The 9,711-nt window shown below is 56.6% G+C and overlaps 5 protein-coding genes across 6 annotated transcripts; 2 read left to right on the top strand and 3 right to left on the bottom strand.

The window, feature by feature from the left end:
- Positions 1-1,662: 1,662 nt before the first annotated feature.
- Positions 1,663-2,136, bottom strand: LOC142188751 (histone H2B type 1-O-like). The gene has a single exon (XM_075261978.1). It carries the CDS (start codon positions 2,104-2,106, stop codon positions 1,726-1,728), a length of 381 nt encoding a protein of 126 aa, XP_075118079.1. The 5' UTR covers positions 2,107-2,136; the 3' UTR covers positions 1,663-1,725.
- A 254-nt stretch (positions 2,137-2,390) lies between these two features.
- LOC142188753 (histone H2A type 2-B) lies at positions 2,391-2,972 on the top strand. Its single transcript, XM_075261980.1, has one exon. The coding sequence runs from the start codon at positions 2,435-2,437 to the stop codon at positions 2,825-2,827; it is 393 nt and encodes a 130-aa protein (XP_075118081.1). The 5' UTR covers positions 2,391-2,434; the 3' UTR covers positions 2,828-2,972.
- A 1,189-nt stretch (positions 2,973-4,161) lies between these two features.
- On the bottom strand, positions 4,162-4,804 carry LOC142188756 (histone H3). The gene has a single exon (XM_075261983.1). It carries the CDS (start codon positions 4,792-4,794, stop codon positions 4,384-4,386), a length of 411 nt encoding a protein of 136 aa, XP_075118084.1. The 5' UTR covers positions 4,795-4,804; the 3' UTR covers positions 4,162-4,383.
- Positions 4,805-5,268: 464 nt separating this feature from the next.
- On the top strand, positions 5,269-5,760 carry LOC142188757 (histone H2B type 1-O-like). Its single transcript, XM_075261985.1, has one exon. It carries the CDS (start codon positions 5,299-5,301, stop codon positions 5,677-5,679), a length of 381 nt encoding a protein of 126 aa, XP_075118086.1. The 5' UTR covers positions 5,269-5,298; the 3' UTR covers positions 5,680-5,760.
- A 1,906-nt stretch (positions 5,761-7,666) lies between these two features.
- Positions 7,667-8,394, bottom strand: LOC142188755 (histone H1.03-like). 2 transcript variants are annotated; one of them, XM_075261982.1, is made up of 2 exons: positions 7,761-8,394; positions 7,671-7,727 (listed from the first exon to the last, which is right to left on the bottom strand). In XM_075261982.1, the coding sequence occupies exons 1-2, from the start codon at positions 8,373-8,375 to the stop codon at positions 7,689-7,691; spliced, it is 654 nt and encodes a 217-aa protein (XP_075118083.1). In that variant the 5' UTR covers positions 8,376-8,394; the 3' UTR covers positions 7,671-7,688. The 2 variants fall into 2 exon arrangements, with proteins under 2 accessions (XP_075118082.1, XP_075118083.1); XM_075261981.1 differs by having other exon boundaries at positions 7,667-8,394.
- Between the last annotated feature and the right edge of the window lie 1,317 nt (positions 8,395-9,711).

Genomic DNA, 9,711 nt, shown 5'->3' with positions numbered 1-9,711 from the left:
AGAATGTCGCAGAAATGCATTTTTTTCTTCAAATCCACCCCATTCTGATGGTTTTTCCTGCTTCCCAGTACATTATATAGAATAATTAATGGTGGCATCAGGAAGAAAAATTTGTCCCGCAAAAATTAAGACCTCATATGGCTCTGGGAGCGGAGAAATAAAAAAGTTATGGGGCTTAGAAGGAGGGGAGTAAAAAACGAAACAAAAAAAAAAAAAAAAAAATGCCATTGCCGGGAAAGGGTTAAAGACGATCGTCTAACGACAGAATTAGAGCCCCGGTAACCGTCCTATGTAGTATCTGTGCGCCACCTGCTGGCTGGGATCCGTATATACAGGGTCTTTCGAGCTGTGCCGTTTGTTCCCCGCGCCCCCATCTGGATCAGCGTGGAACTGCACAGCCCGCACCCGGGGTTCACTATAACTGCAGCCTCGCGGCGATTACACAAGGATGCCCATAGGGGGCAGAGAGGAGATCCCGCAGCCGGGAGAAGAATTAGATCCGGGGAGGAGGGGGTGCGGCTCCGGAATGCAATAGTCCTATTGACAGAGAAGAAGGTCTGGAGCAGTGAGAACAGCGCCCTGCATGTTATCTAGTAGGCCGGCTAGAAGGAGCCGCTGACCGCTGACCCTCGGCAATGGGAGAATGAGCGGGAAATTCAAAGTGATCCATTGTCTTATGTCAGCCAATCAGCGCGAGACAGAGGAGGGGCTTGTAGGAGTCACGCCGAAGAATTACGTCATCAATGCAGGGTTCTCCTTCTGGTCCGACCACTCTCTATATAAAAAGGCGGCTGTGCGGAGGGACGCTTGTTCTAGTCTGTCAGCAGCAGCAGCACAGAAGATGTCTGGTCGCGGTAAAGGAGGGAAAGGTCTCGGCAAGGGCGGTGCCAAGCGGCACAGGAAGGTGCTCCGGGATAACATCCAGGGCATCACCAAGCCTGCCATCCGCCGTCTGGCTCGCAGAGGAGGCGTCAAGCGCATCTCCGGTCTCATCTATGAGGAAACTCGCGGTGTCCTGAAAGTCTTCCTGGAGAACGTCATCCGTGACGCCGTCACCTACACCGAGCACGCCAAGAGGAAGACCGTCACCGCCATGGACGTGGTGTACGCGCTCAAGCGTCAGGGCCGCACTCTCTACGGCTTCGGAGGCTAATTCCGCCGCTCCCCGACTCTCTACTTCATAACCCAAAGGCTCTTCTCAGAGCCGCCACATCCTCCTGAGAACAGAGCTGTCCCCGCCACCCACCTCTCCTCTGCCTTGTAGGTCTGGGGCTGCAGACGCCTCCTGTAGGCTGTAATGTCATCACTGCTGGAATACTGGAGAGAGTAGAAGAAGAAAACGGTCCAAACCTTCGGAATCTAAGCTTTGTGAACAGGTCCCTAGAAGTAGTCCTACTGCGGCTCTGCAGTGTAACCCCCGTGCCGGCAGCTCGGGCCGATAAGTAGCAGCTTAGTTTAACCCTCCAATCGCAGGTGCGTGCAGAGAGCACTGCACCTCGTAGAGATGTCAATGTAGCAAGCCGGAGATTAGAGCTTCTCTTTGGGTGTATAGTAAGTCTAGCAAGTACAAGAAAATAGCTGGAAAGAAAGGTTCTGGGTAGAAACACGTGCAGCAGCAGCAGCAAGAAGCCAGAAATGGAGGGCTCAGCAGCTCTAGTGTGGAAGGTGTGGGGGGCTCTTAGAAGAGCCTTTGGGGTGATAGTACAGAGCAGGTGATGGAGCCGATTACTTGGCGCTGGTGTACTTGGTGACGGCCTTGGTGCCCTCGGACACGGCGTGCTTGGCCAACTCTCCGGGCAGCAGCAGGCGCACGGCGGTCTGGATCTCCCGGGAGGTGATGGTGGAGCGCTTGTTGTAGTGAGCCAGGCGGGAGGCTTCTCCTGCGATGCGCTCGAAGATGTCGTTGACGAAGGAATTCATGACGACCATGGCCTTGGAGGAGATACCGGTGTCGGGGTGGACCTGCTTCAGCACCTTGTACACGTAGATGGCATAGCTCTCCTTCCTGGCCCTCTTACGCTTCTTGCCGTCCTTCTTCTGGGCCTTGGTCACGGCTTTCTTGGAGCCCTTCTTGGGCGCTGGGGCAGACTTGGCGGGATCAGGCATGGTATAACACGGAGATCTCTTTCACACGAGAATGAGAGAAAGTAATGTCTGTGCTCCTCCCAGCGCAGCCCTATTTATAGGCGGGCTATGCAAATGAGCGCCGCTGTCTGTGCGCTGTTCTACTGGACCAGCAAACCATGTGACTTTTGCAAGCCCCGCCTGCTGAAGCGGATTGGTGGTTCCACAAATCTGGCCTCTATTGGCTGCTTGAGATGTGTCCAATGAGAGTTGCAGGAGGGCGGGGCAGAACTATATATATAAGGCAGGAGGAGCCGGTACAGGGCAGGATATTCTGTGTTCCATTACAGTAACTGACGATCCACGAACCATGTCTGGACGCGGCAAGCAAGGAGGCAAAGCTCGTGCTAAGGCCAAGACCCGCTCATCCCGGGCGGGACTTCAGTTCCCCGTCGGTCGTGTGCACAGGCTTCTCCGCAAGGGCAACTACGCTGAGAGGGTTGGTGCTGGTGCTCCCGTCTACCTGGCGGCCGTACTGGAGTATCTGACCGCTGAGATCCTGGAGTTGGCTGGTAATGCTGCACGGGACAACAAGAAGACCCGCATCATCCCCCGTCACCTGCAGCTGGCCGTGCGCAATGACGAGGAGCTGAACAAACTGCTGGGTGGCGTGACCATCGCCCAGGGAGGCGTCCTGCCCAACATCCAGGCCGTGCTGCTGCCCAAGAAGACCGAGAGCAGCAAGCCCAGCAAGAGCAAGTGAGCGCCGCTCCCACCCCATCCGTCTATACAAGCAAAGGCTCTTCTAAGAGCCACCACCTTGTCTACAGCAGAGCTGCCTCCTGTCTACAATACGGGCTGTCCGTCTATTCTGAAGCCAACTCCTGGCCCGACCGGCGGCCCTTACAGGGAAGCACCGTGGGGTGACTGAGCGGGAGGAGGATTCACTCTGTAGGGAGATGTGGTGCGGGCGCGGGGTTTTGTGTCAGGTCGGGCTGGTGGTAATCTGCTAATGCTCTCTTCCCAGGCAGGTAGTATAAGCGGAGCTTAGATATAACGGGCGGGCGGGCGCGCGCTGATACAAAGCCGAGGTGAGCGCCGGCTCCTCCGGGTGACGCTTTGTCTTTTCTCCCCGCTCACACGGTTGGTGGTTTTGAAATTCCCGCTCAGTCGCAGTGACCGTTACAATCCGCGCGAGAGCCGGCAGCGTCACGTGGCGCAGAGAGAAGGGGCGCGAATTTCAAAACCTCCCCAGAGCTGAGCCCTCTCCCACTGAAGAAGATTCAGCAGCGGACTGGGGCGGCCCTCAGGTTATTGTAGAAGGATGTGCGGAGTAGGCATATACTAGGTACGGAGAGGAGGGAGGGAGATGTGGTTGCGGGCGCAGGGTCTTGTCAGTTAGGGATAGTAATGGCTGTGCTCATCCTAATCCTCTCTCCCCGCCAGGGCACAGCCCACGGTGGCAGGCTTACAAGTGCCGATGAAACGGGCGTTAAAGGGCTGATCCGGGTGAACCTTTGTCTATCTCCCCGCTCACACGGTTGGTGGTTTTGCAATTCCCATTCAGTGACCGTTACAACCCGCGCGAGAGCCGGCAGCGTCACGTGGTGCAGAGAGAATGGGCGCGAATTTCAAACCCTCCCCAACTGAAGAAGATTCAGCGGCGCTCAGGTCATTGTAGAAGGCGCTAGGGAGAGATGCGCGGAGTAGGCACATACTAGCGACGGAGAGGAGGGAGGGAGGGAGATGTGGTGCGGGCGCAGGGTCAGTTAGGGATAGCAATGGCTGTGCTCATCCTAATCCTCTCTCCCCGCCAGGGCACAGCCCACGGTGGCAGGTTTAGAAGTGCCGATGAAACGGGCGTTAAAGGGCTGATCCGGGCGAACCTTTGTCTATCTTCCCGCTCAATCGTAGATTCCCATTCATTCAGTGACCGTTACAACCCGCGCGAGAACCGGCAGCGTCAGGTGGTGCAAAGGGAGAAAGGACGCGAATTTCAAGCCTCCGCCTGTCTATTACATCCTCCGCTGCTGCTGCTGCTGCGAAGTAAGATTGAGTCAGCAGTCAGTGGGGGCGGCGCTCAGGTTACTGTAGAGGGCGCTGCAGTTACATATGTGCCTGTTATACATACAAAGGAGGGAGACGAGATATCGCTAACTCAGTGACTGTAAGGGAAAGGGTAACCTCTCTATTAGCAGCCAGTGAAGGCTTCTCTTCTCCCCTCCCGAGAGGAGAAAGACAACGGCTACAGCTCGTCTGAGGGAGGATTTGGTGGCTCTGAGAAGAGCCTTTGTGTTGTCAGACGGTGCCTGGGCAGATTTAAGCCCTCTCCCCACGAATCCTGCGGGCCAGCTGGATGTCTTTGGGCATGATGGTGACCCTCTTGGCGTGGATGGCGCACAGGTTGGTGTCCTCAAAGAGCCCGACCAGGTAAGCTTCGCTAGCTTCCTGCAGGGCCATGACGGCGGAGCTCTGGAAGCGGAGATCCGTCTTGAAGTCCTGGGCGATCTCTCGAACCAGGCGCTGGAAGGGAAGCTTACGGATCAGCAGCTCGGTGGACTTCTGGTAGCGGCGGATTTCACGCAGAGCGACTGTACCAGGGCGGTAGCGGTGAGGCTTCTTCACTCCGCCGGTGGCGGGAGCGCTCTTCCTGGCGGCCTTAGTGGCCAGCTGCTTGCGGGGAGCTTTCCCTCCGGTGGATTTGCGGGCGGTCTGCTTGGTTCTTGCCATCGCTTCAGTATAGACGTTACACAGCGGTGATATGAGCTGAGGAGCGGAAAGAGCGACATATTTATACAGCCGGGGCTCGTCCTCATTGGCTCATGGAAAGCCCGCCCCCTCCATCTCATTGGTTTATTTCTACAGTCCAGCATTAGCGCTCATGCCCCTCCCCCAGACCCCGTGCAGCACGGCGCTGTACAGCCCCCGCCGGCATGCATCAGGCTACACAGGGGACAATCTGTGGCGTTCCCCCCCGCAACATAACGAGGCGATTAGAACCTGTAAACCTGAGGAGAGAAACGGAGGGAAATTCAAACCTGGTGGAAGCGCCAATCAGCTGCGGAGGGCGGGGATTATGATGCTGGCACTGGTCACATGACTTGCTGGTCCAGTAGAACAGCGCGCAGACAGCGGCGCTCATTTGCATAGCCCGCCTATAAATAGGGCTGCGCTGGGAGGAGCACAGACATTATTTTCTCTCATTCTCGTGTGGGAAAAGATCGCCGTGCTACCATGCCTGATCCCGCCAAGTCTGCCCCAGCGCCCAAGAAGGGCTCCAAGAAAGCCGTGACCAAGGCCCAGAAGAAGGACGGCAAGAAGCGTAAGAGGGCCAGGAGGGAGAGCTATGCCATCTACGTGTACAAGGTGCTGAAGCAGGTCCACCCCGACACCGGCATTTCTTCCAAGGCCATGAGCATCATGAATTCCTTCGTCAACGACGTCTTTGAGCGCATCGCAGGAGAAGCCTCCCGCCTGGCTCACTATAACAAGCGCTCCACCATCACCTCCCGGGAGATCCAGACCTCCGTGCGCCTGCTGCTGCCCGGAGAGTTGGCCAAGCACGCCGTGTCCGAGGGCACCAAGGCCGTCACCAAGTACACCAGCGCCAAGTAATCGGCTCCATCACCTGCTCTGTACTATCACCCCAAAGGCTCTTCTAAGAGCCCCCCCACCCCTTCCACACTAGAGCTGCTGAGCCCTTCATTTCTGGTGTTTATTCCCCGGACCAGAGGCTTTATTTATCCCGATCCGTTTTGTCATTGTATTTATGGACGTTACACCGCACTGTTTGTATTATCCTCAAGGCGAAGGAACTTATCCGCCTGATAACCTCGTATCTATCGCGTGTATCTACATCTGCGCACACTGGCAAAGTAAAGGAGAAACTTTAGGCAGTGCACACTGTACAGCGACAGGAACGCTCTTAAGATTTATGCATTTGTTCACACGTTCCCTGAAGCTTAAGAGCGTTTATCTCCACGCTCTCCGGTATTCCTACAGTAGCCGCAGCGACAGCTCCAGCCCTAGAGGGCAGAGGAGAGGTGGGTGGCGGGGACAGCTCTGTTCTCAGGAGGATGTGGCGGCTCTGAGAAGAGCCTTTGGATTATGTAGTAGAGAGTCGGGGAGCGGCGGAATTAACCTCCGAAGCCGTAGAGAGTGCGGCCCTGGCGCTTGAGCGCGTACACCACGTCCATGGCGGTGACGGTCTTCCTCTTGGCGTGCTCGGTGTAGGTGACGGCGTCACGGATGACGTTCTCCAGGAAGACTTTCAGGACACCGCGAGTCTCCTCATAGATGAGACCGGAGATGCGCTTGACGCCTCCTCTGCGAGCTAGACGGCGGATGGCAGGCTTGGTGATGCCCTGGATGTTATCCCGGAGCACCTTCCTGTGCCGCTTGGCACCGCCCTTGCCGAGACCTTTCCCTCCTTTACCGCGACCGGACATCTTCTGTGCTGCTGCTGACAGACTAGAATAAGCGTCCCTCCGCACAGCCGCCTTTTTATATAGAGAGTGGTCGGACCAGAAGGAGAACCCTGCTATGATGACGCAATTATGGGGCGTGTCCTGAAGCCACTCCCCCCCTCCCCTGCTTTCCTCCTCTGATTGGCAGAACTTTCACCCGTTAGTGATTCGGAGCTTTCCCGCTCATATCCTACAGTTCTCGCCGCCTCTCCCTGTCCCTGCTGCCGCTCTCAGCTCGGCCCCGGAGACAATGGACGTCTGCCGGCTTTCTCCACCCGCCCCAGTGTCATCACAAACCTACTGCTGGGAGCCGGAGCTCCCCCAGACAAGTCATTCAGCTGCAGCACAGACAGTGCGTTATAAATACAAGAGAACACGCTGAACAGGAGGCAGCAAAGATCCGAGTTTCTGGGTCCAGAAGTGACCCCGAAATAACGGTGTGCGCTCTCAGGGGAGAACGAGCCTGGACGCCGGGAGGTTGTACTGGGGGAGAAGGGGATGAGGCTGGGTGACAAGAGCTCTCAGGGGAGCCCCCTCCTCAGCCTGTGTAGGAACGAGTAGTGTCAGGCGGGGGCTCCCCTGAGAGCGCTTGTCACCCAGCCTCATCCCCCTTCTCCCCCAGTACAACCTCCCGGGCGTCCAGGCTCGTTCCCCGCTGATCTGATACAGACCTGGGAGTATGTATCGTTTGTCCCCCTACCACAAGCACGCACACAGCCGCCCGCCGTACACCGCAGCGACCCCCGGCATCAGGCTGCATTCGGGACTGCAGGGATTGTGTAGCTCAGACATACTGACAATTCCTCCTCCTCCTCCTCCTCCCCCTTTATCCAGACAGAGGCCCCCGCCAGTAACGAGGAGGATGCGCGGCCAATCTACTGGATTACTGCCCCTATAAACCCTCAGCGGCCTCAGCTTTTAGTCCTCATTACTACCCCGCTGGACCGGTCACCTGGAGAAACCTGCGGGGATGTTACCCTGTAGTGACCGCTCATGTGTCGGTGCGGATACGGGAATGGAGCCCTGGTCATAGGATTGCCGTTAATATGACGCCCCCGCCCCCCGCTGGCTGGGGAGATAGCGATCATACAGTTCTGCCGGGACAAGGTGGTGGCTCTGAGAAGAGCCTTTGTGGGACAAGTACAGGGCGGCTCGGGCTTATTTCTTAGCCGCGGGCTTCTTGGCTTTAGCAGCCTTCTTAGCCGGACTCTTGGCAGCTTTGGGCTTGGCAGCCTTCTTAGCTGGGCTCTTGGCAGCTTTGGGCTTAGCCGCCTTCTTAGCCGGGCTCTTCGTCACCTTCTTGGCTTTAGGAGCCGCCTTCGGCTTCTTGGGGCTCTTGGCCGCCTTCTTGGCGGCCGCTGCAGGCTTCTTGGCTTTCTTCGGGCTCTTGGCCGCGGTCGGCGCCTTCTTAGGAGACTTAGCCGCGGGCTTCTTGGCGGCAGCTTTCTTGGGCTTGGCCGCTGCAGGCTTCTTCTTGGCCGCCTTGTCCTTACTCTCCGCCTGCTTCTTGTTCAGCTTGAAGGAGCCGGAGGCGCCGCTGCCTTTCACCTGGATCAGGGTTCCCTTGGTCACCAGAACCTTAAGGCCCAGCTTGACACGGCTGCGGTTCTTGTCTGTATCGTAGCCGCCAGCAGCCAGCACCTTCTTCAGGGCGGCCACAGACACCCCACTGCGCTCCTTGGAGGCGGACACGGCTTTGACGATCAGCTCGGACACGGTGGGACCGGAGGATTTCTTGCTCTTCTTGGCGCCCCCTGCGGCTGCTTTCTTCGGCTGCTTCTTGGATTTGGCGGCCGGTTCGGCGGGAGGGGGAGCAGCGGCAGCGGCGGGCGCGGTTTCTGCCATGATACGAATCGAGCTCTAATTCCTTTCCTAGACGGGAAAACACTGGGGCCGAAGCAGCCGCCGCCTCTTATATGCACAGCGGTGCGCACTGATTGGCTGCTGAGCGGCCTCGGCCTCACCTCCTATTGGCTGTCACTCAGCACAGGGCCAGAGTCAAGCTCCGCTCTCCCCGTGTGCTTCCCTGCCCGGGATCAGAGCCCATTACCGGCTAGAACCGGACAGGAGAGCTTCCATTCTTCGTGTCTCCCCACTCCCCGACATCCTCCCTAACAGTCCCTGGCCGTCACTGGCGGAGGTGCGGGGGTGGTGCGGAGAGGAGGCCCCGGGATTTCCGCCATAGCACCCCCACATCTGTCCATCACTATCTATGCAGGAAGATGAAACCGCTGCGGGAGCTGCCCCCTTCTATTCCCGGCGCTTGTCACCATCCCCGGGATCTTTACCACAAGCTCTATGCTACAGGAAGCTGATTGTACGATGCGGGGACAAGCTGGAGCTGCTGAGAGCCGGGGAGGGTAACACAGGCGGCGGCTCCGCTCACTGCCGGCTCCCTGTCCTCACATCAGATAGATATATATACTGCAGACAGGGGGGCCGCTTCTCATGGGGCTCTGCCCTGCAGCAATGTCTATACACCGGGCAGAATAGAAAAGCGGGGACATTGTGTATATACAGCTGTCTGCACAGAGGCGTGTAGGATGGGATGATGGCTGGAGGTGATTTCAGTCTCCTGCAGTTACACGTATTATATAGGATGGGATGCATACAAGGTGATAGTGATCCAAACCTGACAATCACTACCATCATGAACTATTGAAAAGTTTGTCTTTGCTTCAATGTGTCAGTTTAGACCCTGTGCGATCTGTATGGCAATTACAATCCACAACCAACAGCACAGTAAGACACATTACAGATAGACACACGGCCATACAGCAAGTCGTTGTGTGGGGATTGCAGTCAGAAGTAGCAGCTCCAGGTGTCAGTGTGAAAGCGTGACTGCCCAAAAACTGGAAATAAAATATGATGACATCAATGACATTTCCGCCATATTTATGTTTTTATGACCATCCAGACGCCAGCAGATGATCCAGAAACCCTAACTATGTAGGAACCCTAAAATATGCTGGATATTGGCCAAGTGTCCCCAAGGGTTGCATCTGGGAATGGAGTATCATTGAAGCTGCAGGTCTGGCGTACCCCGACTTCTCAAAGCATTTGGGATCTCTTGTTAGGCACATTACACCGATATGTTTTATTCCCGGGAGTTATGGCGTATTCACAAAAGATGTATGATCAGATGGATCGGAGGGGCGGCTTATTAGCCTGTAGATCGATA

Source organism: Leptodactylus fuscus, unplaced genomic scaffold (genome assembly GCF_031893055.1).
Source record: "Leptodactylus fuscus isolate aLepFus1 unplaced genomic scaffold, aLepFus1.hap2 HAP2_SCAFFOLD_745, whole genome shotgun sequence".
NCBI lineage: Eukaryota > Metazoa > Chordata > Amphibia > Anura > Leptodactylidae > Leptodactylus > Leptodactylus fuscus.
The sequence above is the reverse complement of the archived record's forward strand: the minus strand, read 5'-3'. Positions and strand labels throughout refer to the sequence as shown.

Bases quoted from the DNA above. Each gene is read 5' to 3' on its own strand.
- LOC142188753 (XM_075261980.1), top strand. From the start codon at position 2,435: ATGTCTGGACGCGGCAAGCAAGGAGGCAAAGCTCGTGCTAAGGCCAAG.
- LOC142188751 (XM_075261978.1), bottom strand. From the start codon at position 2,106: ATGCCTGATCCCGCCAAGTCTGCCCCAGCGCCCAAGAAGGGCTCCAAG.
- LOC142188756 (XM_075261983.1), bottom strand. From the start codon at position 4,794: ATGGCAAGAACCAAGCAGACCGCCCGCAAATCCACCGGAGGGAAAGCT.
- LOC142188757 (XM_075261985.1), top strand. From the start codon at position 5,299: ATGCCTGATCCCGCCAAGTCTGCCCCAGCGCCCAAGAAGGGCTCCAAG.
- LOC142188755 (XM_075261981.1), bottom strand. From the start codon at position 8,375: ATGGCAGAAACCGCGCCCGCCGCTGCCGCTGCTCCCCCTCCCGCCGAA.